General features: G+C 39.1%; 1 protein-coding gene across 2 annotated transcripts in view; it reads right to left on the bottom strand.

The window, feature by feature from the left end:
* Window positions 1-27,360, bottom strand: part of CMYA5 (cardiomyopathy associated 5) — a 115,233-nt gene that overhangs the window by 47,705 nt on the left and 40,168 nt on the right. For both annotated transcript variants that reach the window (XM_021077698.1, NM_001197307.1), the window contains 1 exon segment: window positions 274-10,786. In XM_021077698.1, the coding sequence (XP_020933357.1) occupies window positions 274-10,786 (10,513 nt within the window).

Below are 27,360 nucleotides of genomic sequence, written 5' to 3'. Positions count from 1 at the left end.
TGCCATAAGATAAGATATGTCAAGGCAGTACCCCCTGTGCTATCAATCCTGGTATCCCCAGAATCTAAAAATACCTGGCACATAGTGTGCACCCAATAAATGTTTGTTAAAGTGATCTTAACAAATAACTAGGGAAACAGTCTTAGCTTTTTCCCCCAGGATATTATGCTTAAAGATAAATGTATCAAATATTGGTCATTCTTAAATTGAGAAAATAAGAAAATGAAACATCTCTATATTACGATGCACTTGTATGCTATAAAATCTATTTACCTTTACAGCACTTATGGCCGTATCAAGTGTTGAAACCTCATGGTCTTTGTGGGTGCCAAACATCTTGTCCACAGCAGAAATTGGGCATTTGCAAGTATAGCAGTATGTGTCAATCTGGGACCTTTTAGGTTCCTCCTCTGCAACCACCTCTAATGCTAACTGGGTTTGTTGTGTCATCTCTCTGCCCAAGTCTTTCTGTTCAGCAGACATGCTTTGTTCCACCTCACTCACAAATTCATTTTCACTGACATGCTCAAAGGATTCCTTTCCTTGAGATAACACATCCTCAGGGGTGGATTCTGAATACAGTTCTTCTGATAACGTGTCTTGAGTAACTACTTCATAATTCAGGGATTCAGCAAATTCATACTCGTCCTGAACAGGGCTACCGCGGAGCCTGTCCGCACTTGGCTCAGGGGAGACCATTATTGGTGGTTCCTCTTGCAGTGTTTCTTGAACACAAGTGGTACCAGGTGAAAATTCTTCTTCTGGGAAGGACACTTGAACTGGGACATTCAGACTGACATCTGGATTTGCATTTGCTGCTTCAATAGCCTGACTGCTCATTTCATCGACTCTCTCCAAGACATGATGGGTGTCTTCAAATGGAACTGCATAGCTTATCCTCTGGGTAACCACTCTGACCTCCTCAGTGATGGGAGCTTTCCTCTGCATAGCTACAGTGTCAAGGGTCTCCACATGGCCTAGTGATTCTCCTTCCCTGTAAGCAGCTTTCTGTTTCTCTTCCAGACTCTCCTCCTCCGAAACAGTTACAAACCTCCCCCAAATTTCCCCTTCTGCAGTTATTGGTTCATATGAATCATTCTTACCAACTGGTTTTTCGTCTAGACCTTGGCCTTGGTCCTTTTCAGTTACAGATGTGTCATGGAGAATGTCATCTTTGAGTATGTATTTCTCAAAATATATTCCCGTTCCATCATCGGTGTCAGAATTTCTGCTAGGAAATGATGCTTCAGAATTCACACTGTCACCTTCAGAAGCTGTCTCTCCTTCCTTCTTTTTCTCTCCAACTGCTTCTTCATACAGATCTTTGTATAAAAATGCAAGTGCAGGTGGTTCCTCCAGAAGTTCAGGATTGATGGCTTTAGCAGTGGTAGGAAATATCTGGGTTCGTGACAAAACTCCTTCCTCTGCATCAAATAAAGGCATCCCAGGTGACTTTGAGTCCACATCTCTATTTGTGCTCTTTGGAGCATCTCTGTCAGCTGATTTTTGGATAACCAAAACCTTTTGGGTCTCTGGGTCAGATAATTTGTTATAGTCCTTTTCTGGTCCATAAAACCTTTCATCTAATTTCACCAGGTCATACTCATGTTCTAGGGCACTTTCCTCTGAATGTTCTGGGAAAGAGACAGTTTCTTCTGGAGCTTCTTTTGATAGTTCTGCTTCAACATTTAATTTCCATGGAGCTCTCTGTTTTTCCGGGTCTGGGGAGATGTTATAATCAATCAATGTATATTTTTCAAAATAATCCTCTTCACTGGGAATTGCGGGTGGATTAAAGGCTAAATCACCAGTTTCTGAATCTGGGGATAGCTCCTCTTCAGTTCTATGAGTTTCCTCTTGTTTGCTTTCTTTCAATGGTGTAACTTTTTTATCAGCATCTTCTATCTTATCCTGTAATGTTTTATGGCAAGCAAGTGCTTCACTCTTGTCATAGAGGGATAGAGGTTTAAATAAGGGCTTCTCTTCCAAATATTCTAACTTCTCTTGCATTTGTTCACTTTCTTCCTGATCAACAGAAGAAATGAACGCAGGAGCATGAATATTCAATATTTCACAACCTTCAGAAATGATACTGAAGGCACTCTTCTGATCTTCTGAAAGTCCAGCTGGCTTACTAGTCGTAAATTCTTCATCTTTTACATATGTGCCTTCAGGCTCCTTGGAAACCACCTCATCAGCACGGACTGTTGATGCATTAATTATAAATTGAGCATAGTTGCTGCTTGCTAAAGAGTGGGCATCTTCCACAGCTTCCAAGTGGTGCTTTGAAATGAGAACAGATTGTTCAGACATTTCAGATGTTGCATCTCTAGATGTTTGAACAGTATGGTCTTCATGACTATCTGGAGTCAATTCTGACCATGATATTTCTTGTTTCTTCATTGTACTAATTTCCGGAGACCCCTCTGAAACATGTGTTTGTGGTTTCACAGATGACAACAAATACGGTGTTTCTAAGTTCTTCGTTTCACCAAAAGGACGATCTAAAATCCTTTCAGATTCTTTAGATGGAGATCCTTCTCTCATACTTTCTTTTGGGATATCTACTGGAGCATATTTTGGTGGCCCCGACACTGTGACCTGTCCCTTTTCTTCACTGTGACTCACCACATCCTCGTTTGACTTTTCTACTACCAGATTTCCTTCCTTAGGTGAAGAGCGGTCATCTATTTCATCACGATAAGGAAGATCCAATGGAAGCAAAGTCTCGCTTTTCTCCACAACTTTATGTTCTTCTAATGGATGTGGTTGGACACTTACTGCCTTTGTTTCCCTGATTTCTGGGTAAGCCTCTGAGATCAGGGTTTCTGATTTTTCAGTAATTGCTGTAGTTTTTTCTAGTGAAAATGGTTGAGTTTCACCCAAAGTGTGACTGAAAGAGATCTCTAACTCTACAGGCATATGCCTGGCTATATTCTCAGAACAAGGCTGAATTTCTTGCTGCTGCTTTCCTTCTGAAAATTTTTCTTTTTCTTTTTCTTCTTTCTCCTCTTCAATAATTTTGTATCTTTCTTTGTGGTCTTCATTGTGACAGACCTGCTGCCACACAGCAGCAGGTTTTGCTTCTTTCAGTGTAACGGGGCTCAATCCATGTGTAATTTGTGCCTTCCCTATTTCATTATCACCTCTAAGCTGTAATGGGGCCACAGGTTCTTGTTTTTCTGCCAGAACTTGCTTTTCTGCTGAAGAAAATGATCTCATTCTCAAGTTATCTTCCTCCTCTGTTGGGCTAACAGATCTGAATTTTATTTCCTCTTCAGAAAATTTCAAGGAGGTATGTTTTGGCATTTCTTTCTCTAGTCTATCTTCATCAAGATGAATTAAATTGCCTTTAGATTCTTCTATTGGCAAAATTATTGACTCCAGCTTCTCTGATTCCTCTGTGGTATCTTTAATTGCAAAGCTAGATGATGGTGATTTTGGCTTTTGTGGCACTTTATCTACTGCATCAAATGAAAAGAGTGATTTTTCTTTTTGATCACTTCTTGGCTCTTCCTTAAGAATAGAAATATTCCATTTAGACGGAGGGGCGATTTCTGGTTTCTGGAGTCTTTTACTGTCAGTGACATGAAGAGGAACAACATTTTTGGCTTCTTCCACAATGGATTTCTCACCTTTGGGAGAATAAGATTGAATTCTAAGATGTCCCTCACCATCAGCAGAAAGAAGTACTGAGTTTAGGTCTGTCTCCTCTGTATAGTCTAGGACTTCTTTCTTCCCATAACCTTCACTAGATCCCTCCAAGTTGGATTTTGGCTGTTGCAAAACATCTGCATTTGATAAAGATGTGGGTTTTTCTTTAAAGTCTTGACCCTCACCAGATTTAACTAAAGTATCTCTGGGTTTGTCAGCAATTTTAGGTTTGGGCTCTGGTATTATGTGATCAGCTGGCTTCTCAGTTGCCTGAATGTCAGCTGGAGCTGGACCTCTAGACTCTATCACAGTCTCTGCTTTCTCTACAGATGGGCTTGGCTTGGCTTCTAAAGCTTCTTTTTTGGCCACTTTATTATCTGGAGTGCTTGATCGGAAAAACAAACTGGACATCCATGATGTGAAAGATGAAATCCCTTTCTTTCCCTTTTCCTCAGAAAGGCCTGGCTCCACTGCCTTCTGCACCTCAGGCAGCTTCTGTACTACCTCAGGTGACTCTGGGAGCTGAGGTTCTTCATTTTCTTGGGTTGAGGGGAGGTGTTTTGTTTGTGTGGGTATTTTCACTTCAGATGCTGGTTTCCCTCTCTCATTAGCATCATCTACAACCTTTGACAGAATCACTTTTGATTCTTCTAATGGCTTCTCTCCACGTGAAGGACACACAGGCTGCTGTGCTTCTTTTTCATTGCCCAATGCAGGTTCTACCTCTTCTGCCAGAAAATGGGCTGCTTTCACAACAGAAGGAAGAGTTTCTGATTTGACCTGGTCCACTGATGGGCCAGACACTTGTTCCCGGAGGATTATTTCAGATGGTGTTTTGATTTCTTCTTGGCTGTCTTCTATGCAAGGCCTGGAATATTCTCTGTTTGCTTTCCGCAATACCAAATTCTCATCCTCCATGAGAGGAAGGGTCTGCTTCCCCTCTGCTTCATTTCTCTCCACTTTTCCAGCTGGAACTAAAGATTGTGGCTTGGGGGTCAGATTTATTTCTTCAGAAGAATAAGTCTTAGTTGACAAGGTCTCTGCATGACCTCTGGCGGTGTCGAGAGTAGACACCTGTTCTTGTAACGGTAAGTGAGATTCTTCTGCAGAACATGGCAGAACTTGCTTTCCGATTTCCATTGTATGGTCCTTCTCCGACAGAGTAGGCTTGAGCTCTCCTATCATGAGATCACTGGTACCAAAGGAACCCAGCTGCACAGATCCCGGCACTCTTTCTTCATGATAACCTGCCAAATCTTCTGGCTTTTTCAGCATCCAGTTTTCATCCTTTGGAGAAATAAGGGCCTCTTTCAAATGTGTTTCTTTAACATATGTAGGTTCAGTTGTTGTAAATGATCTTGATTCCTCCAAAGGCAGATTTTCTTTCATAACCAAAAATGGTTTAGTACCCAGATCTTCTTTATCTGCAAAAGACCTGCTTACGTCAGGTAATTTAACAGTTTGATCTGAATGAAGTCCTTCTTCGGGCTTCTCTTGTTCCACAAGGAGGTCAGAAGAAGCAATCTTTGATGGCTCCGTTATACTCTGGGGTGCATGAAATGAATTTGGTTGGTCAGTTTCTTCCTTTAGTCTAATTATAGTATCTCCTGTCACTTGTGCCTTCAAATTTCCTGTCGGCAGTAATGAACTGATTTCTTGTTTTTCCCCCTTTTTAAAGTCAGCTGAATGGGTCAACTCCTCTGATAATCCTTTTAAAGACAACATGTGTGGCTGAAGTTCTTCTGGGCTGTCTCCTTCAAGCAGAGAGGTCAAGGCTTCCTTTGACCCTAAGCTAGGAGAGAAAGATTTAATTTCTTGAATCTGAGGTTCCTCCCTAAGGCATGATGAAATCTCCGAAATTTCAGGCACAGGAGTTGACACATGAGGTTCCCTGTTTTCTTCTTTTCCTTCTCTGCTCCTAAGCTCAGCTGGGCCCTTTTCTAAGACAGAATCCCCTGTTTCAGTTACAGGAGCTTTTATTTGTTCTGTATCTATAGATCCACTTTGCCTACCTAAACCACTAGTGAACTCTGAGCCAGCATTTGGTAATTCTGATATTCGATGTGGCTTGTCTTTTTTCTCAGGTTCCAAAAAGAGCTCTGCTGGAGCAAGACCTTGTTTTTCTGATGGGAACTCTCCCTGACCTACAGAAGATGTCTCCATCACCTGTTTGTTCTTATCGTCTCTGAGGGTTGGTAATGCTGGAGGTAAATCTTCTGATGCTAAACGTTCGAACTCAGGAGAAGAACCTGCCATTTCCTCATTCTTGCCTTTTGGAATGATGTGTTTGGGCGCAGGTGACACATTCTGTGAGGAAGGAAGTTCAGTTTCTGTTTTCTTTATCTCACCACCTCGGTTGAGCAAAAGCACATGTTCAGGTCCTGATACCTCTGCAGCAGACGTGGACATTTTCATCTGTGATAAATCCAAATGTTCAGAGTCAAGGACGGGAGACAAAGAAAGATCTTGTTTGTTTTCCACCATTGCTTCCTTTGACACATCTGATTGCTGAGAAGGCAATGCTTTGGTTATTGGCAACTCAGGTGTAACTTCAGTTTCTATCTTTGACAAAACAGAATGCTCTGATATTGATGATATGCTTGGAGGTACATCAAATTTAATTTCTTTCTCTCTTTCTGACCAAGTTGGATGCTGGGATACAGCAGTTTCAGGGGGAGAACTAGCTTTAATTGCTACATTTTCTTCTTCTTTAAGAAGTGAATGCTCATCTGTAGATGATACCAGTGGTGGCAAACCACTTCCTAATTCACTCTTTCCTACTTTTGTTAAGACTGAATGTTCCACAGGGGTCGTAAGAGACAAATCTGTTGGGATTTCTTCTTTTGCTAATTCAGGTAAACTTGAATCATGCTTTGTTACAGATGTGGTTACTGAAGGACTGGGTTCAATTTCTTGCCTTATTTCTTCTGACAAAGCTGAAAATTCTGGTACAGGTGGTTCATGCTCAACTTCCTTTTCCACTCCTGGTGAAGCTGACTGCAGCACTCCAGGTGTACCAGTTATTTTAGAAACGTGTTTCACTTCTGTTTTCACTACAGATAAAATCTCAGGTCCAGAGAAAGATGTTTCCTTTAGAAGTGAATATGGTTTTATTACTTCAGGCTCATTCTCTGACAACATTCTCTGTTCTAGTTCAGATGTCACAGTTGGAGCTAAATCGGGTTTGACATCCTTCTTTGGCTCATCTACCAAGTCAGGCAGAACTGAATATTTCATCCCAGACTCTGGAACATTTGGAGGCTGAGGCACCATTTCTTGATCCCGTAATACATGTGCTATAGCTTCTTGAGAATTGGGCACAATTTCTTCCCCATTTTTAACTTTTAACAAAGCCATCTGTTCATCTGCAGATTCTGGAGTGAGTGATGCTTTGGGTTCTTGTTCTTTCTTAACTGCATGGACTATGTCAGGTGAAACTAAACACTGAGATGTAGGCAAAACAGGTTTGGTTTCTTCCTTTACAATGGATGATTGTACAGGTGTTGCAGCTAGGGATGAACTAGGCTGAATCTCTCCCTTTTCTGAATCACTGGTTAAACACGGTGGATTCAAGTCTTCAGACTCAGGTTCTAAATATGTTCGTGTTCTCGTCTTCTGTGCCAAAATGAGATGTTCAGATACAGACGTTGAGGTTATTTGAACATCTGACTTAATTTCTGCCTTCTCTGCTTCATCTGTTGAAGGTAGCTGACTCAAGTCTTCAGGTGTGGATGTGGAAGGAGGAGGTTCAGCTCTTTGCTGCTGTGATGAACTTAGATGCTCAGGGACAGGTGTCGTACTTGTTGATGCAATTTCTTCCTCATGTGCTTCTGCGAAGCTGGAATATCCTGAAGCAGCCATCGCAGTTAACAGTGAACCAGGCTCAATTTCCTTTTTGTTTGTTTCTGGAATCCTATATGGTGGGATGGAAGCTTGTGATGCTGAGTCTGGAGAAAAAAGTTCAGCTTCCTCAGTGTCTTCATCTGACAAAAGAGTGTGTTCAGACGGTGATGTTAAACATATTGGAGAATCACACTCAAATTCTCTTTTCTCTGTTTCCTGGGCTGCATAGGATGGAAATGAGAATTCTGACACAAATGCAGAGTCTGGAGAAAAAGGTCCAATGTCTTCTTGCTCTTCTTCTGAGAAATTCACAGGTGAGGAGGCCCCTTTTAGATTCCGATGGGATATATGGATAATTGGTTCCTCCTGTGGTTCTGGTGTTGCAAATGGTGGCACTGAAAATTCAGAAGTAGAGATAGAAGAGGGTGTGTACCGATCCACTTCTACTGTCTCTTCTTCTGATAGGGCCACGTGTTCAGATGGAATGGTTGAAAGCGGTGGGACCTGGCATTCAGAAATCCCCTTAATTGTGTCGGGTGGAAGAGGGTGTTCAGGTACAGAGGCCACCTCAGGGGAATACAGCCCAGTGTCTTCCTTCTCTTCTTCTGATAGAATCTTGTGCTCAGAAACTCCTTTTGATTCCAACAGGGAGACATCATCAACTACTGTCTTTGGGGATTCCTGTGTTACGTTTGGTAGAACTGCATATTGGGAGGTCAGTGTTGAATCTGGAGTGAAAGGCTCATTTCCTAGGTTCTCATTCTCTGATAGGACCATGTGTTCAGATGTAGCAGCTGAAAGTGGTGGGGCCAGCCATTCAGAAGTCCCCTCGGTTGTGTCCGGTGGGAGAGCGTGTTCAGGTGCAGAGGCCACCTCAGGGGAATATGGCCCAGTGTCTTCCTTCTCTTCTTCTGACAGAATCTTGTGCTCAGAAACTCCTTTTGATTCCAACAGGGAGACATCATCAACTACTGTCTTTGGGGATTCCTGTGTTACGTTTGGTAGAACTGCATATTGGGAGGTCAGTGTTGAATCTGGAGTGAAAGGCTCATTTCCTAGGTTCTCATTCTCTGATAGGACCATGTGTTCAGATGTAGCAGCTGAAAGTGGTGGGGCCAGCCATTCAGAAGTCCCCTTGGTTGTGTCTGGTGGGAGAGAGCCTTCAGGGACAGAGGCCACCTCAGGGGAACATGGCCCAGTGTCATCCTTCCCTTCTTCTGACGAGATCATGGGCTCAGGAACACCTTTTGATTTTAATGGGGACTTATGGTCAGTTGTTTCCTTCAGTGACTCTTTCGTTGCCTGTGATGGAAGTGAATATTCAGAAGCAGATGTGGAATCTGGTGTGTAGCGCCCACTTTCTGAGGCCTCTTCTCCGGACAGGACTACGTGTTCCAATGTAACTGTGGAAAACAGTGGGGACTGGCACTCAGGAATCTGCTCCATTTTGGATGGTGAGAGAGAGTGTTCAGAGGTAGAGACTGAAGCTGGGGAATAAGGCTCAAATTCATCATTCTCCTCTTCGGACAAAACTGCATGTTCAGATACAGCTTTTACATGAGATAGAGAAACTGGCTCAATGTCCTGCTTCTCTAGTTCATAGCTAAGATCCTGTGGGACAGAATACTCTGATACAAAAGCAGAATCAGTCGAAACAGACTCATTTTCTTCTCTTTCTTCCTCAGACAAAACATGTTCAGGTGTTGGTGTTGTCAGCAATGGTAGAATGGTCTCCTCTTCTTTCTGCTCCACTTCAGGGGCCAAACGAGGTGGGAAGGGCTCCTCAGAAACGGATGGACTTTCTGGGTAATCAAGTTCTATGATCTCTTCTTCTACTAAATTGGAATCTTCAGGTTCAGGGGTAGCAGCTACTCGTAGAGATGTTTCTATTTCTTCTTTCTCTGGCTCCTCTAACACTAAAGGCTCAGAAAGAGAAATGGATAGCTCGGGCACATTTTCTTCCTTGTCTCCTTTGACACTAAGATGAGGAGGGGTGAGTTGTTCAGAGACTGGCTCTGCCTGTTCTAGTGCAGTCAGATCCAACTCTTCTCTCTCTGGGCCAAAATCTTCCTGGATAGAGGCTGCGGGGGCTGGTGAACCTGTTTCCAGAGAGCCCTTCTCTGCCTCCAGTGAAATGGAATGGTCAGCAGAAGACATGTCTTCCTTCTTTATCTCATCCACTGAAGGTGGTGAGACTGAAGAGTCATGATCTTCAGTTATAGTTTCTTGTAAATCGGCCTCCAATTTTTCCTTTGCTGGTTCCAGGAACGCAGCTGCAGATACATCCACAGTAAGAGAGGCAGGCTCCATTTCACGGGGTTTTGCTTCATCAGCAGGTGGCTGTGGCACTGACTTTGGAGTGCTGACCTGTGGTTCTTGTTCTGCTATGTCGTCATTTGTATAAGAGGAAGGCGTGGGCTTGGTGGCAGATGCAGCCCTGAGAGGAGAATCAATGTACATCTTCTCTCGATCTTCATGACTGAATAGGGAGGTCGGGGACTTTGACCCTTTGGAGAGTGCATCTCTCCAGGGTGAAGCAAGCTCTTTTACTTTATCTTCTTCTATGCTTTGGGCTACTAATTTGCCTGTTTTGGAAACTACAGTAGAATCACGATTGCCTAAATCTGGCTCTAGACTAATGGATGCATCTTTCCCCCTCCTATAATGTATTTCTTTAATTACATAACCCTTTGGCAATGTTCCATAAAATTGTAGAGGAATTAATTCTTCTTTAACTGAATTAAACATCTTGATTTTATATTGCACTGTTCCTATGTAGACTGGTCTTAACACCAACGGCTTGTGTTCTTTGTATATTGCCCCAGTAATAGGAGGTGTACTTGAAGTGGATTTCTTTTTTTCTGTCTTATCATAAATGCCAGTAGATGACTTCTCTTTCTGGGTGTTCAGTACCTGGCTTTCTGAAATTAAGGGGTTACTTTTTCTGTTTGCTGGAACATCTTGGGATTCAAAAGAATTTCTTTTTTTGTTGCCTTTCCGACGTAATAATGGTGATCCATGTTTTGACTTAGGCTTTCTTTTCCGAACTTTTTTAACTTCATCCACAATAAAGGAAACATTCCCTGGAGGAGAATTCAGAGTTGACCCTTCCAGACTACAAACACCAGAAGTCTGACTTTCTTCGGAGGCCCAAGGGGTGGAAGACCTGCTTGAATTGGTCTCCCAGGTTATTCCACTATCTTCCCGTTGAACTGTTACCATGGAAAAGGAGGGGTCAGATATGATACACGTCTTCTTGGTCTTGCCCTCTTCATCCTGGTCTGATAACCTGTAGTAAATAATAATATTAATAATTATACATATTAAGATATTATGTTAATTGTGTATTATAATGATAAGTTAATATCCTGTTTTTCTGGGTAAAGGATTAATGTGAAAATAAATAACAGATAAATAGTGCCATCTATATTGAAAATAAGGAAGTATACAACATAAAGTTTAAAAATTGAAGTTGGCCTTGAAAGATACATACACCTGCATGTTCATTGCAGCACTATTCTCAATAGCCAAGACATGGAAACAACCTAAATGTCCATCAACAGATAAATGGATTAAAAAAATGTGGTATATATACACAATGGAATACTAATAAGCCATAAAAAAGAAAAAAGCCATTTGCAGCAACATGGATGCACTAGAGACTCTCATCCTGAGTGAAGTAAGAAAGAAAAAGACAAATACCATATGATATCACTTATATCTGGAATCTAACATACGGCACAAATGAACCTTTCCACAGAAAAGAAAACCATGGACTTGGAGAACAGACTTGTGGTTGCCAAAGGGGAGGGAGAGAGAAGGGGATGAACTGGGAATTTGGGGTTAATAGATGCAAACTATTGCCCTTGGAATGGATAAACAATGAGATCCTGCTGTACAGCCCTGGGAACTATATCTAGTCACTTATTATGAAACATGATAATGTGAGAAAAAAGAATATATACATGTATGTATGAGTGGGTCACCTTGCTGTACGGTAGTAAATTGACAGAACACTGTAAACCAGCCATGATGAAAAAAATAAAATCATTTAAAAAAATAAAATAAAATAAAAATTGAAATCAGGATACTAAACACAGTAAAACATCCCAAACTGGAATGAATCAATATCCTGAAAAGTAAAAAAAAGAAAAAAAAAGAAAAGAAAAGCTAAAGTTAAATTCACCGCCTTCCCCTATCAGGATTGCCCCCAGATCTCCTGTGGCTCACCGCCTAGTCACCAGGACATAATGGCACTTACATCTGTGCCTTCTCTGTTACTGCTATCACTACCTTGACCCAGCTTTTTATCACATCACCCCTAGATTATTTCATTAGCTTTTTAATTGCTCAGTTGGTATCATGTTTCCCTCCTACTCTCTGCCATCCTCAATCCATCCTGCCTCTTTCCAGACCAGCTTTACTAAGAATATTCATCATGCCACTCTCTGTTCAAAAATGTCCGTAAATTCCTCATACCTGTAGAAAAATAAGTTCCAAATATTTAACTCTCTGATCCCTAGCTGACTCTATTTCCAATACCTACTTCAACCCTGCCCTTATATGGTACATTTCTGTCTTAACTAGATAGTTTGCTGTCCATTAAAAATATACCAGGGCCATGAAGGGAAAATAGTGAACATAGAGACCTCACCCAAACAAAAACAAAACAGTCTGCTATACTGTACTTTTCTCCCCTGTAAACCAGGGTTCATAAGAGAACCTACCTCACAGGGTTGCTGTAAGGATTCAATTAGTTAATACACATGAAATGCTTAGAAAATGTGCCTGGGATATAGATAGCACTCAATAAACATTATATGCAATCACAGAGTCTTTGGATTAGAGATCAAAGGAATCTGGGTTAGCATTTTCAACTGCTAACAGAGGTGTGGAAGGTGGCGTCCTTGAGCTGCCCTCATATGCCCTCAAGAGATGGCTGGCTTTGGCCATCCCTTTCAATCGCCACTGGGCTCCTGCCCCAGACTCTGCAGCAATCTTCTCCGGAATGTTCTTATACTTTCCCCTCTCCTATGCTCATGGCGTTCCTCCACTTACAGTTCTTAGCTTCCACCTTAATCTATCCTACCTACATATTTAAATGTTATCAACTCTTCAAGGCCTAGTATAAAAACCTCCAGTGTTACCATTCCTGACCAATTCAGCAGTCATATTTGCCATTAAGTTCAAGATTGAGATAAATACAAAATTAATGACTGGTGTATATACTTCTCCATAACAATAAAAACAAAACCAAAAAACTCTATGCTAAAAAACCACTAAGCATAAGAATTAAATTAAGGCACTTTTTAAAAACATGGTCAGAAATTAGGTCCCTTACCCATAATTATTTATCATTGGTCACTGCTTATATTAGTGATTCTTAATTATGGACATATTTTAGAATCATCTGCAGGGACATTTTAAAAAAAAAATACTGATGCCATACTATATTCCTTCCCATAGAGACTGTGGTTTAATTACACTAGGGGAGGAAATTTTAAAGCCTTCTGGTGACTCCAATTGCCCTAAACAATCTGAGCTATGAACCTTAACTAGTAATGCCTTTCTTGCTTACTCTGAATCTTTTAAGTTTGTTAGGTTAGGCTGAGAGCCAAGACCATAAATCCTTGCAGGTACATTCAACTCCGCTTTCTTACACCTCAGAGTTTCCCCAGGAGTCGGCTACAAAGGGATTATGGACTGCTGAGATCCTGATCTCTCTAGCATTCCCACAGAGCCAGATGGAGCCTGGGGCAGCCAGAACCCCTGGGCCACTGGTCTTCAGTAACAAGCAGCCTCATCCATTCACCCCAGTGTGTGGAAAACAATTTCATTTTCAATATGAGCAGTGAGTGAAAAAGGCTGGAAAGCAATGAGAACAGGTTTCTCCATTTCCCTGATAACTCTGCTCTCACTTATTTGCTTTGGTATTAAACTACTGAACTTAATTAGCAATAATATCCTATCTTGGTTTGAACAGAATAGTATTTTTTTTCAGGCTCTTTTACATACCTAATTAAACTTATTACTCAGAGCTTTCAATTCCTTCTACCCCCTCTCCCTTCTGTTTAACCTAACAGAAGCGGGATGAAATTAAAAATTAAGGTTATGATATGCAACTGAGAAATCAGCATTCTAAATGCCCATGATTGTAGTAGTATTACAAAAACAATTATAAATTCAATTTAGAGTTAATTATTGATTGTAAATTCCATGTACTCAACCAGAGAAGTTTTCATTACTAGCTAGAATGAGTTCATGAGTGCTGAGCAGAATACTCAAATGGTGATTATAAAAAGATAGAGAGGCCTACTGAGGTGGGTTCGGTCAATCATTTACTTATTCACTCATTTATTTCTTCATTTAATACACTTTTATAGAGTTTAAATACTAGGAATGCAAATATAAAGACATAGAATCTTTTCTCAAGAAATTCAAAATCTAACAGGGAGACAGAACTAAACATTTTAATACAGTGTGATAAGTTTGTTCACAGAAGAAGGGCAAAATACAATTACAATGTAATGAAGGGAAGACTTCACACAAGAAAGACACCTGCAATGGATTTTGAAGAAGAAATATGAGTTCACCAAATAAGAGGAATGGTGGTGGTGTGAAGATCAGAAGGTCATTCCAGGAAAATGCCACAGAACATGCAACATGTACATATGAATAAATCAGTTTGGCTCACTGAGAAACCCTAAATATCTTAGGAAGTCTGTATTATTGGAAAGGAGCAAAGGAACAGAAGAATAACAGAACCAACAGGAATCAGAGAATGACTATATTAGCATGTGTAAAGTCACAGCCCAAGTATTCAAATTACATTCAGTCTAAAGAAACCATTTCCCTTAACAGAAGACCAGTGGTCCCCATAGAGTTCAGAAGTTTCTTATTCAGGAACACAGGTGTTCTCACTTATGCAAAGATGTATATATCTGCTTCCCATAATTAATGGATATTGGTGATAAACATCATCTTATTTATTCTCCTCTGATCCATACAAACCAACCATCTGATTACTACTGGCTTCCCACAAAGATTTACCTATCTATGAGAGTAAGGAGAGACACATCTTGATGACTTGGGTAGCTCACACCTTTCCTCCTTGCCGAATTGGGCAAGGAGAAGGTTTAGCACTTCTGAGTTAGACCCACAACTGGTACTCGAGCTGAGTGCCAAAGACTCCTCCTTCCTTTTGACGATAACTGTTATCTGATTTCTTTCTATTCCTATTTGTTAAGAGAGATTTTTGACAATGGATGAATGCTAAATTTTATTACACAAGTTTTATACAACTATGGAGCTGACCATATCCACTATTCTGTTAATGTGGTAAATTACAATTACTGATTTCTAGATGCCAAATCAACCCTGAACTCCTGAAATGACTTCAATATGGCTGTGATAAATTACACTTTTTATATTAAAAGTTAGATTTTGTTTAGGAATTTTGTTCCTTTGTTCATGAAAAACTGGCCTATAATCTCCTTTCTTATACTGTGCTTGCCAGGTTTTTGTATCAGGACTGTGCTGCCTCAGAGAACAAATTGGGAAATGTTCTCTCCTTCACTATTCTCTTGAAGAGTTTGTGGAAGATTATATTTTTCCTCACTTGCATGTTTGGTCGACTTTATTGGTGAAGTCTTCTGGACCTGTGGTCTTTTCTATGATAATATTTTACTTAGACATTTAATTTATATTAAAGTGTATATTTAATAAAGTATATATATTTATATTTAATTTATATTAAAGTTACATGATTACTTGGAATTTCTTTTTGTATCAGTTGTGGTATGTTGTAGTTTTCTAAGAATTGACGTATTTAACGTAAGTTTTGAAAATCATTGGATTGAAATTGTTCATAGTATCCTTTCAGGATGTTTTAAGTTTTTGTAAGTTCTAAAATTGTGTCCATTTTTTTTCAATTCTGATATTGGTTATCTGTGTCTTTTTATTTTTACTTTTTTGTCTTTATAAAAATTGGCAGAGGGGAGTTCCCATTGTGGCACAGCAGGTTGAGGATCCAGGTGTTGTCTCTGTAGCAGGGCAGGTTCAATCCCCGACCCAACACAGTGGGTTAAGGATCTGATGTTGCCATAGCTACAGCACAGGTCAAAGTTGCAGCTTGGATTCAATCACTGGCCAGGCAACTTCCATATGCCATGGGTGTGGCCATAAAAAAATTGTCAAAAGTTATCACTTGGTAATCTTTTCAGATAAAGTTTGGCTTTATTGATGTTTCCTATCTCATAAATGTCTGCTTTCCATTATCTCCTTTTTTTCGACTTTGAGTTTAATTAGCAAGTATTCTTCTACCTTCTTTGGATAGATTCTGACACATCATTAATTTCCACCTTTCTCCTTGTCTAATATTAACTTAAGGCATTTCTCTTTAACCACAGATTTTGATGTATCACATAAAAGTTGGTATAAAGTTTTTTTATTATTATTAATCTCAAAGTATTTTCAAATTTCCATTGAGATTTCTCATTTGACCCAGAGATTATTATTTATTTTCTTTCAGTTTTATTGAGTTTTAATCGACATACAGCACTGTGGAAGTTTAAGATATACAGCATAATGGTTTGACTTGTGTACGTCATGAAATGATTAGAGTAAGTTTAATGAACATCTATCATCTCATATATATACAACATAAAAGGAAAAGAAAAAACATTTTTCCTTGTCATGAGAACTCTTGCTACTCTCCTAAAATTCTCCAGTTTTTTCATTATAAATGAATTTTGAACTTTGCCAAAAGTTTTTTCTGCATCTTTTGAGATGATCATATGATTTTTATTCATCAATTTGTTAAATGCAGTGTATCATACTGATTGATTTGTGGGGTTGTTTTTTGATTTTTTGGCAGCAGTATGCAGCAGCTTGATGTGGGATCTCAGTTCTTAGACCAGGCCACAGTAGTGAAAGTGCCGTGTCCTTACCACTAGACCATTAGGGAACTCGAATTGATTTGTGGATATTGAGCCATCCTTTTTTTCCTGGCATAAATCCCACTTGATCATGGTATATGATCCTTTTTAATGCATTGTTGAATTCAATTTGCTAATATGTCATTGAGGATTTTTACATCTATGTGCTTTGGTAATATTGGCCAGTAATTTTCATTTTTTGTGATATCTTTGTCTCATTTTGGTATCAGGGTGATGCTGGCCTTGTAGAGTAAATTTGTAAGTGTTCCTTCCTCTGTAATTCTTTGGAAGAGTTTGAAAAGGATGGGTGTTAACTCTTCTCTAAGTGTTTGGTAGAATTCACCTATGAAGCTACCTGGTCCTGCATTTTTGCTTGTTGGGAGATTTTTTCTTTTTGTTTCTTTCTTTCTTTCCTTTATTACTATTAATCAGCTCATTTGCATCTTCTATTTCTTCCTGATTCAGTGTTAGGAGATTATATATTTCTAGAAATTTGTCCATTTCTCCTAAGTTGTCCATTTTATTGGCAAGTAATCAAAGTACTATCTTATGATACTTTGTATTTTTGTGGTATTGGTTAAAACTTCTTTTTTTATTTCTGATTTATTTGGTCCCTCTCTTTTTTTTTCTTGAGTCTGGCTAAAGGTTTATCAATTCTGCTTATCTTTTTCAAAGAACCAGCTCTTAGTTTCATTGATCATTCTGTTGTTGTTGTTGTTTTGGTCTCTGTTTCATTTATATCTGCTCAGATTTTAAGATTTCTTTCTGTCCATAAACTTTGGTTTTTGTTTCTTCTTTTTCCTTAGGTGTAAGGTTAGGTTGTATATTTGAGATTTTTCTCTTTTCCTTAGGTAGGCATATATCACTGAAGACTTCCCTCTTAGAACTATTTTTGCTGTATCCCATAAAGTTTGGACCATTGTGTTTTCAATTCTCTCCAGCAAATTTTTATTTCCTCTTGGATTTACTCAGTAACCCAGTATGGTTACTGGGTTCAGTATGGTTGTTTTGTTAGCATAATGTTTAACTTCAATGAGTCTGTGTTATTTGCAGTTTTTCTGGTAATTGATTTTTGGTCTTAGAGCATTGTGATTAGAAAAGATGCTTGATATTATTCCAGTCTTCTTAAATTTACTGAGATTTGTTTCATGGCCTATCATGTGATCTATCCTTGAGAATGTTCCATGTGTACTTGAAAAGAATGTGTATTCTGCTGCTTTAGGATGGGATGTTCTCTATATATCAAGTCTACATGATATAATATTAAAGCCAGTGCCTGCTCATTGATTTTATGTCTGGATGATCTCTCCAAAGATGTGTGTATTAAAATTCCATACTATTATTGTGTTGTTGTCAATTTCTCCCTTTATGTTAATATTTGCTTTATGTATATAGGTTGGTTGTGTATATATTTACAATTGTTACATCTTCTTGGAGTAATCCTTTGATCATTATGTAATGCCCTTGTCTCTTGTTACAGTCTGTTTTAAAGCCTATTTTGTCTAATATAAGTAGTGATATCCTGGCTTTCTTTTCATTTCCATTTACATGGGATACCTTTTTCCATCCTCTCATTCTCAACCTATGTATGTCTTTCGACATGCAGTGAGTCAAATGTAGGCAGCTTATAGATGGGTCTTGTTTTTATATCCATTCGGAGCACTGTGTTATTTAACTGGAGCATTTAATCTGCTTATATTTAAAGTAATTATTGATAGATATGTACTTATTGCCATTTTGCTTATTGTTTGGGGATTGTTTTTGCAGTTTTTTGTTCCTTCTTCTTTTGCTCTCTTTCCTTGTCATTTTATGACTTTAGTGTTTGGATTTTTCTTTTTTGTGTGTTTCTTTGATGGATTTTTGGTTTGTAATTACAGTGATGTTTATTTATTTGTTTTTATTTTTATTTTTGAAATTTTGTCTCTTTAGGGCCATAGCCATGGCATATGGAGGTTCCCAGGCTAGGGATCCAATTACAATGAGGTTTATATACAGCAGTATATATACTACTGTGTGTGTGATTATTTTAAGTTGCTGACCTCAAGTTCAGTCATATTTTAACAATCTAGCATTTTGCTCCCCCTACATACACATTTAATGCTTTTTACAGCATATTTTATACCTTTTTTGCATTTTTTGTTTTGTGTATCCCTTAACTATATATCGTGTTTATTATTTTACTTTTGTCTCTTAACCTTCCTACTAAGTTTATAAGTGGTTGCTCTACTACATTTACTGTATATTTGCTTTTACTAATGAAATTTTTCCTTTTGTAACTGTCATATTTCTAATTATGGCCTTTTTGTACATCAGAAAAATCACTTTAACATTTCCTGCAAGTTGGTTTTGTGTTGCTGAACTCTCTTGGCTTTTGCTTGTCTGTCTCCTTCAAATATGAATGATAGCTTGTGAGGAAAGTACTCATAGTTGCACCTCTTTTCCTCTCATCACTTTAAACATATCATACCCCTCCTTCTGGCCTGCCAAGTTTCTCCTGAAAAGTCATCTCATAGCTTTATGGAAGTTCCCTTGTACAATACTTGTTGATTTTCACTTGCTGCTTTTAATATTCCCTCTTTAATTTTTGCAATTTTAATTACAACATGTCTTTGTGGTTTCCTCTTTGAGTTGATCTCATTTGAGACTTCTCTTTGCTTCCTGGACTTGGATGCCTATATTTCCTTTCCTAGGTTAGGGAAGTTTTTAGCTCTTATATTCTCTGCTCCTTTCTTTTTCTTTCTCTCACTCCCTCTCCCTCACTTCTTCTGAGGCCCCTATAATGTGAATGTTAGTGTGCTTGATGTTGCCCTAGAGATCTCTTAAACTGCCTTCATTTTTAAAAACTTTTTTTTTTGTTAGGCTTGAGTGATTTCCACTACTCTGTATTCCAGGTCACTGATCTGTTCCTCTGTATTATCTAGTCTACTGCTGATTCCTTCCAGTGTATTTTTTATTTCAATTATTGTAGTCCTAAGCTGTGTTTGGTTTTTCTTTACCTTTTCTAACAATTTGTTAGAAATGTCTGACTTCTCGCTGTGTTCATCCATTCTCCCAAGTTCCCTGAACAACATTATGATCATTACCTTGAACCCTTTATCAGATAGACTGCTTATCTCCACTTCACTTAGTTCTTCTTCTGGGGCTTTATCTTGTTCCTTCATTTGGAACATATTCCCTTATTGCTTCATTTGGCACAATTCTCTGTTCTTTCTTTCTTTCTTTCTTTTTTGTCATTCTGTCTTTTTTAAGGGCCACACCCATGGCATATGGAGGTTCCCAGGCTAGGGGTCAAATTGGAGCTACAGCTGCCAGCCACAGCCACAGCAATGCAGGATCCAAGTCACATCTTCGACCTACACCACAGCTCATGGCAACGCCAGACCCTTAACCCACTGAGCAAGGCCAGGGATCGAACCCACAACCTCATGGTTGCTAGTCTGATTCATTTCCGCTGCACCACAACAGGAATGCCCTTATTTCTATATATACGGTATGTTGGTTACTTTTCCCAATCCTGGAGAAGTAGTCTTAAGTAGGAGACGTCTTCCTGTCCCCAGCAACACACTTCCTTTTGGGAATCAGAGCTGTGTTGTGGGGTACCTTTTAGATGGGCTGAGTCGGTCTTTCTGTTGTGGCAAGCTGACTACTGTGGGTGCACTGCTAGGTAGGTGTGGTTGTCCTTCATTTTGATTGGTTGCCCAGACCCTGCCTGGTCAGAGACTATCTTAAATGTATTTCTCAAGTTCAAAATACATGGTGATTTCCTAGTTATCTTTTTGTTAATGCTCTCTACTTTAACTTCATTGTCATCAGAGAATTTATTTTATAGTAAGTTATACTTTGAAATTTATTGAGATTTGTTCTATGGCTGCATAACCAAATTTTTCTTATTTGTTTGTTCTGGAAAAGAACGTGTGTCCTGCAGTTTTTCAGTAGTGTTCTACATATGTCAGATAAGTCAGACTTATTAGTTGTGCCATTCAAATCTTTTTATCTTTAATGATATTTTGTATCTGCTTGTTTTATCAGCTACTGAGAGATATCTTAAAATTTTTATCATAATTATAAAAACTTAACTTTGGGAGTTCCCACTGTGGAGCAGTGGTTAACGAATCTGACTAGGAACCATGAGGTTGCAGGTTCAGTCCCTGGCCTTGCTCAGTGGGTTAAGGATCCGGCATTGCCGTGAGCTGTGGTGTAGGTCACAGACACAGCTTGGATCCCACATTGCTGTGACTGTGGTGTATGCTGGCGGCTACAGCTCTGATTCGACCCCTAGCCTGGGAACCTCCATATGCCGCAGGAGCGGCCCTGGAAAAGGCAAAAAAGACCAAAAAAAAACTTAACTTCTTTTTTTTTTTTTTTTTTTTTTGTCTTTCTTCCAGCCAACTTTACACTGTTTGAAGCTATAAGGGAAGGCATCCAATATAAGAAATGAAAACTTGGGGCAGTAGAGAGATGATGGCAGAGTAGTAGGACGTGAGGCTCACCTACTCCCACAAATACATTGAAAATACATCTACATGATGATTCATATAGAAAATTTGCTGAAGGCTGGCAAAAGACCTCAGGATTCTGATAGAGCAATAAAATCTTCATGAAACCAGGTAGGAGAAAAAGAAAAAGTGAGAGAACATGAGAAATGAAGTGGGAAGGGAGCTGCACCTCAAGGAGGAGGAACTGAAAAGAAGAAAAGCACCTGTACCCTGGGAAGTTCCCTGACTAGCAAGAAGACGAGCTGGGACAGAGGAGGTACTTTAGAGCCTGGGGGAAAATGCATCAATGGGTGTGAAACTGTTAAAACAGAAATAGTCCTCCACAAATGGTCAGTGCTACCACCCTGTATTTCTCAACCATCTGCTGGTATGGGCTGGGGTTGGGAACTGAAACTCAGGCTTTGGAAATCAGATTTAGAGAGATAGCTGGGGCTGGAAACATGGGGAAAAGCTGGGGTTGACCACGTGGAAACAGATTGGAGGGACTAGATTCTAGGACAATCACACCTGGTGGTGTAAGCTGAGGAAACCTAGACAGGCTTGGAGGCCAGGCACCATTGTTTGGGGGTCATAGAGGGAAAGGGTGGGATCTACCACTACAGCCTTGTTTCCAGTGAGCACTCTTGAGCTTCAGGACACCACCTTTTCCAGCTCCAGGAGCCATGGCACTACCAGCTGCTGCCTAACAAAAACAGGGGAAAATGCCTCACCATTGGGGCAACAGAGATCACTCATGTCAGTGGCTCAGCAAAGGGAGGGATCACAGGAACAGCTTTCAGCCCTGTGGTTATAGAGAGCCAGTCCTGAGAGCCTCCCCAGCAAAGGGAGGGACCGCAGAAGCAGCTACTGATCTTGCCAGGTATGAAATGGTCCTGAGAGCTGTCTGGTAATGGGACAGGTAGCAGGAGCCACTGCCACCCCACCCCCTGCTACAAAAGCAGTCATGTGAACCATGAACCCCTGCCACCTCCCTCACAGACCCTGTTCCCAGTAGCCACTTGACTCCAGTAGAGGTAGTGTGATACCACTGATCCCATCACATGTTTTGGGTACACATGAGCCACAATGACCCCCAAGAACTCCAGAATGGGCATGAACTGCTATATCTACACACCTGCTGTCAGTGGGACCACAAATATAGAAATTTAGACAATGTGAGATGAGAAAGAAATAGCTTTCAGACAAAAAAACAAAAACAACTAAATGAAGAAGAGATAGGCAATCTACTTGAAAAAGAATTCAGAGTGATGATAGTAATATCAGTAATATCAGAAAAGAATGGAAGCACAGATCAAGAAGTTACAAGAAATGTTTAACAAAGAGGTAGAAGAATTAAAGAAGAAACAAAGATGAATAGCACAACATCTGAAATGAAAAATACACTAGAAGGAATCAATAGCAGGATAATGGAGGCAGAAGAAAGAATAAAGTGAGGTGGAAAAAAGAGTGGTGGAAATCATGGCTATTCTTTCAGAAAAGAATAAATAAAGAAAAGAAGAATTGAGGAGAATCTAAGAGAGCTCTGGGACAACATTAAATGTACCAACATTCACAGAACAGGGATTCCAGAAGGAGAAGAGAGAAAGGACAGGCCAGAGAAAATATTTGAAGAGATTACAGCTGAAAAACTCCCTAATGTGGTGAAGGAAATACTCATTCAACTTGAGGAAGCACAGAGTCCCATACAGGATAATCCCAAGGAGAAATACAGTGAGACACATACTAATTGAACTGACAAAAATTAAATACAAAGAAAAAATATTAAAAGCCACAAGGGAAAAGCAACAAATAACATACCAGGGAACCCCCATAAGGATAACTGCTGATTTTCCAGCAGAAACTCTGCTGCTAGAAGGGAGTGGCAAGACATAATATAAGGTGATGAAGGGGAGGAACCTAGAACCAAGAATAGTTTACCCAGCAAGGCTACCATTCAGATGTGACAGAGAAATCAAAAGATTTTCAGACAAGCAAAAGCTAAGAGAACTCAGCACCTCCAAACTGGCTTTACAGCAACTACTAAAGGAACTTCTCTAGGCAGAAAATAAAAGACCACAATTAAAAACAAGAAAATTACAAATGAGAAAGCTCACTGGTAAAGGTAAACAAAACATAAAAGTAGGAGATCAGCCACTGACAGATATGACCAGCAAGCATGAGAAGACAAGATGACAAATGTAGGATATTGAAATGCATTTGAAATTAAGAGACTAGCAAGTGAAAACAATTCTTTCCATCTATAGATTGCTATATCAATATCGAATGGGAACCACAAACCAAAAAAACTAAGAGACTTACAAATAAAAAAGAAAAAGCAAACCAAATACAATACTAAAGACAGTCAGCAAATCACACGAGAAGAGCACAAGAGGAAGCAAAGAAAAAAGATACAAAAAACAAATCCAGAACAATTGAGAAAGTAGCAATAAGTTCATGCATATCCATAACTACATTGAATGTAAATGGATTAAACGCTCCAACCAAAAGGCAGAGACTGGCTGAATAGAAGCAAAAACAAGACCTGTAAATATGTTGTTTACAAGAGACCTACTTCATACCTAAGGACACATATAGACTGAAAATGAGGGGATGGAAGAAAGTATTACATGCAAAAGGAAATCAAAGGAAAGCTGGAGCATCAATACTCACTTAAAATAAAGAAAGTCACAGGAGACAAGGAAGGATCCTACATAATGATCAAAGTATCAATATAAGAAGAAATAACAATTGTAAATATATATGCATCCAACATAGGAGCAACATGATATATAAGGCAACCACTAACAGCCATGAAAAGAGAAACTGACAATAATACAATAATAATGGGGGACTTTAACAGCCCACTTACATCAATGCATAGATCGTCCAGACAGAAAATTAACAAGGAATCACAGGCCTTAGACACCCTAAACCAGATAGACTTAACTGACATTTATAGAACATTCCATTCCAAAGCAGCAGACTAAATCTCCTTCTCAAGTGCACAGGGAACATTTTCCAGGATAGATCATATCTTAGGCCACAGATCAAGCCTTGGTAAATGTTTAAAAACTGAAATTATATGAAGCATTTTCTCTAACCAAAACACTATGAGACTATAAAATAACTACCAAAAAAAAAAAAAAAACAAAACCCCAAAATCCACAACAACAACAACAGCAAAATGAAAACCTACAAACTCCTGGGAGCTAAACAATATGCTACTGAACAACCAATGGATCACTGAATAAATCAAATAGGAAATCAGAAGATACTCAGAGACAAATGACAATGAAGATATGATAATCCAAAACCTATGGTACACAGCAAAAGCAGTTCTGAGAGAGACCATTATAGAATATAGTATTATCTCAGGAAACAAGAAGTCTCATAAACAATCTAACCTTACACCCAAAGCTACTAGAGAAGGAAGAACAACAGACAAAGCCAAAATCAGTAGAAGGAAAGAAATCACAAAGATCAGAGCAGAAATAAATAAAATAGAAACAAAGAAAAGAAAACAAAGTTGATACACCTTTAGCCAGAATCATCAAGAAAAAAGAGGACTCAAGTCAATACAATTAGAAATGAAAAATAAGTTATAGCTGACACCACATAAATACAAAGGATCAAAAGAGGCTGCTATAGGAGTTCCCGTCGTGGCGCAGTGGTTGACTAGGAACCATGAGGTTGCGGGTTCGGTCCCCGCCCTTGCTCAGTGGGTTAACGATCCGGCGTTGCCGTGAGCTGTGGTGTAGGTTGCAGACGCGGCTTGGATCCCGTGTTGCTGTGGCTCTGGCGTAGGCCGGAGGCTACAGCTCCAATTCGACCCCTAGCCTGGGAACCTCCATGTGCCGCGGGAACGGCCCTAGAAATGGCAAAGGGACAAAAAAAAAAAAAAAAAAGGCTGCTACAAGCAAATACATGCCAATAAAATGGACAACCTAGAAGAAATGGACAGATTCTTACAAAGGTTGAGCCCCCAAGACTGAACCAGGAAGAAATAGAAAATTGAATAGACCAATCACAAAGCATTGAATTTGAAACTATGATTTAAAAAACTTCCAAAAAAAGTCAGGATCTGATGGTTTCACAGAATTCTATCAAATATTCAAAAAAGAGTTAACACCTATTCTACTGAAACTTCTCCAAAAAATTGCAGGGGAAGGAATACTCCCAAGCTTATTCTATGAGGCCACCATCACCCTGATACTAAAACCAGACAAAGGTTCCACATAAAAAGAAAATTACAGGCCAATATCACAGTTAAACATAAATGCAAAAATCCTCAACAAGACATTAATAAACGGAATCTAAATTACATATTTAAAGGATCATACACCATAATCAATTTGGGTTTATCCTAAGAATGCAAGAATTCTTCAATATCCACAGATCAATCAGTGTGATACACCACATCAACAAACTGAAGAAAAAACCATACGATCATATCAATAGATGCAGAAAAGGTTTTGAGGAGTTCCCGTCTTGGCGCAGTGGAAACAAATCCAACTAGGAACCATGAGGTTGCGGGTTCGATCACTTGCCTTGCTCTGCGGGTTAAGGATCTGGCATTGCCACGAGTTGTGGTGTAGGTCGCAGATGCAGCTTGGATTCCAAGTTCTTGTAGCTGTGGTGTAGGCTGGGAGCCGTAGTTCCAAACCAACCCCAGCCTGGGAACCTCCAAATGCTGCAGGTGTGGCCTTAAAAACTTAAAAAGCAAAAAAAAAAAAAAAAAAAAGAAGAAGAAGAAGAGAAGAAAATTAAAAAAAAAAGTAAAAGAAAAGGCTTTTGACAAAAATCAATACCCACTGCTGTTAAAAACTCTTCAGAAAGTGGGCACAGAGAGAACCCACTTCAACATAATAAAATCTATATATGACAGAGCCATAGCTAACATCATTCTCAATGGTGAGAAACTAAACTGAAAGCATTTGGTAAGATCAGAAACAAGACAAGGATATCCACATTCACTGCTGTTATTCAACATAGTTTTGGAAGTCCCAGCCATGGTAATCAAGAAAGACAAAGAAATAAAAGGAATCCAAACTGGAAAAGAAGAAGTAAAACTATCACTGTTTGCAGATGGCATGATACTGTACCTAGAAAATTCTAAAGATGCTACCATAAAATTGTTAGACTTCATCAATGAATTTATTATAAAGTTTCAGGATGCAAAACTAATACACAGAAATCTATTACATATCTATATACAAACAATAAAACATCATAAAGAGAAATTAGGGAACCAATCCCATTTACCATCACCTCAAAAAGAATAAAATACACAGGAATAAATCAATACTGTCAAATGTTTATCTAAAGAGACAAAAGACCTGTACTCTGAAAACTATAAGATGCTGAAGAAAGAAATCAAAGATGACACTAACAGATGGAAAGATACACCATGCTCTTAGGTCAGAAGAATCAATACTATCAAATGATGATATTACCCAAGGCAATCTACAGATTCAGTGCAATCCCTATCAAATTACCAATGACATTTCTCACAGAACTAGAACAAAATATTTTAAAATTTGTATGGAAACACAAAAGATCCTGAATTGCCAGAGCAATATAGAAAAAGAAAAGCAGAACTAGAGGAATCAGGTTTCCTGAATTCAGACTATACTGCAAAGCTATAGTCATCAAAAGATGGCACTGGTACTGGAGCAAAAACAAAATTATAGATCAGTGGAACATAATCGAAAGCCCAGAGATAAACCCAAGCACCTATGGTCAGGTAATATATGACAAAGGAGGCAAGAACCAGTGGAGTAAAGACAGACTCTTCAATAAGTGGTGCTGGGAAAACTGGAAAGCTACATGTAAAAGACTGAAGTTAGAACATTCTCTAACAAAATAAACTCAAAATAGATTAAAAACCTAAAGGTAAGGCCAGATACTACAAAATTCCACAAAAATAAACTCAAAATAGATTAAAAACCTAAAGGTAAGGCCAGATACTATAAAATTCCTAGAGAAAAACTTAGGGAGAACAGTCTTTGACATAAATTGCAGCAGTATTTTATTAGATCCATCTCCTAGAAATAATGATAAAAACAAAAATAAACCAACAGGACCTAATTAAACTCAAAAGATTTTGCACAACAAAAGAAACTATTAAGAAAAACAAAAAGACAGGAGTTCCCATTGTGGCTTAGCAGTTAACAAGCCGAACTAGCATCCATGAGGATGAGAGTTCAATCCCTGGCCTCACTCAGCAGGTTAAAGATTCGGCTTCTCTGTGAGCTGTGGTGTAGGTCACAGACGTGTCTTGGATCCTGTGTTGATGTGGCTGTGGTGTAGGCTGGCAGCTACAGCTTTGATTAGACCCCTAGCCTGGGAACCTCCATATGCTGAGGGTGCAGCCCTAAAAAGACAAAAAAAAAAAAAAAAAAGAAAGGAAAAAAAGACAACCTACAGAATGGGAGAAAATCTTTGCAAATGAT

Source organism: Sus scrofa, chromosome 2 (genome assembly GCF_000003025.6).
Source record: "Sus scrofa isolate TJ Tabasco breed Duroc chromosome 2, Sscrofa11.1, whole genome shotgun sequence".
Taxonomy (NCBI): Eukaryota; Metazoa; Chordata; class Mammalia; order Artiodactyla; family Suidae; genus Sus; species Sus scrofa.
The sequence above is the reverse complement of the archived record's forward strand: the minus strand, read 5'-3'. Positions and strand labels throughout refer to the sequence as shown.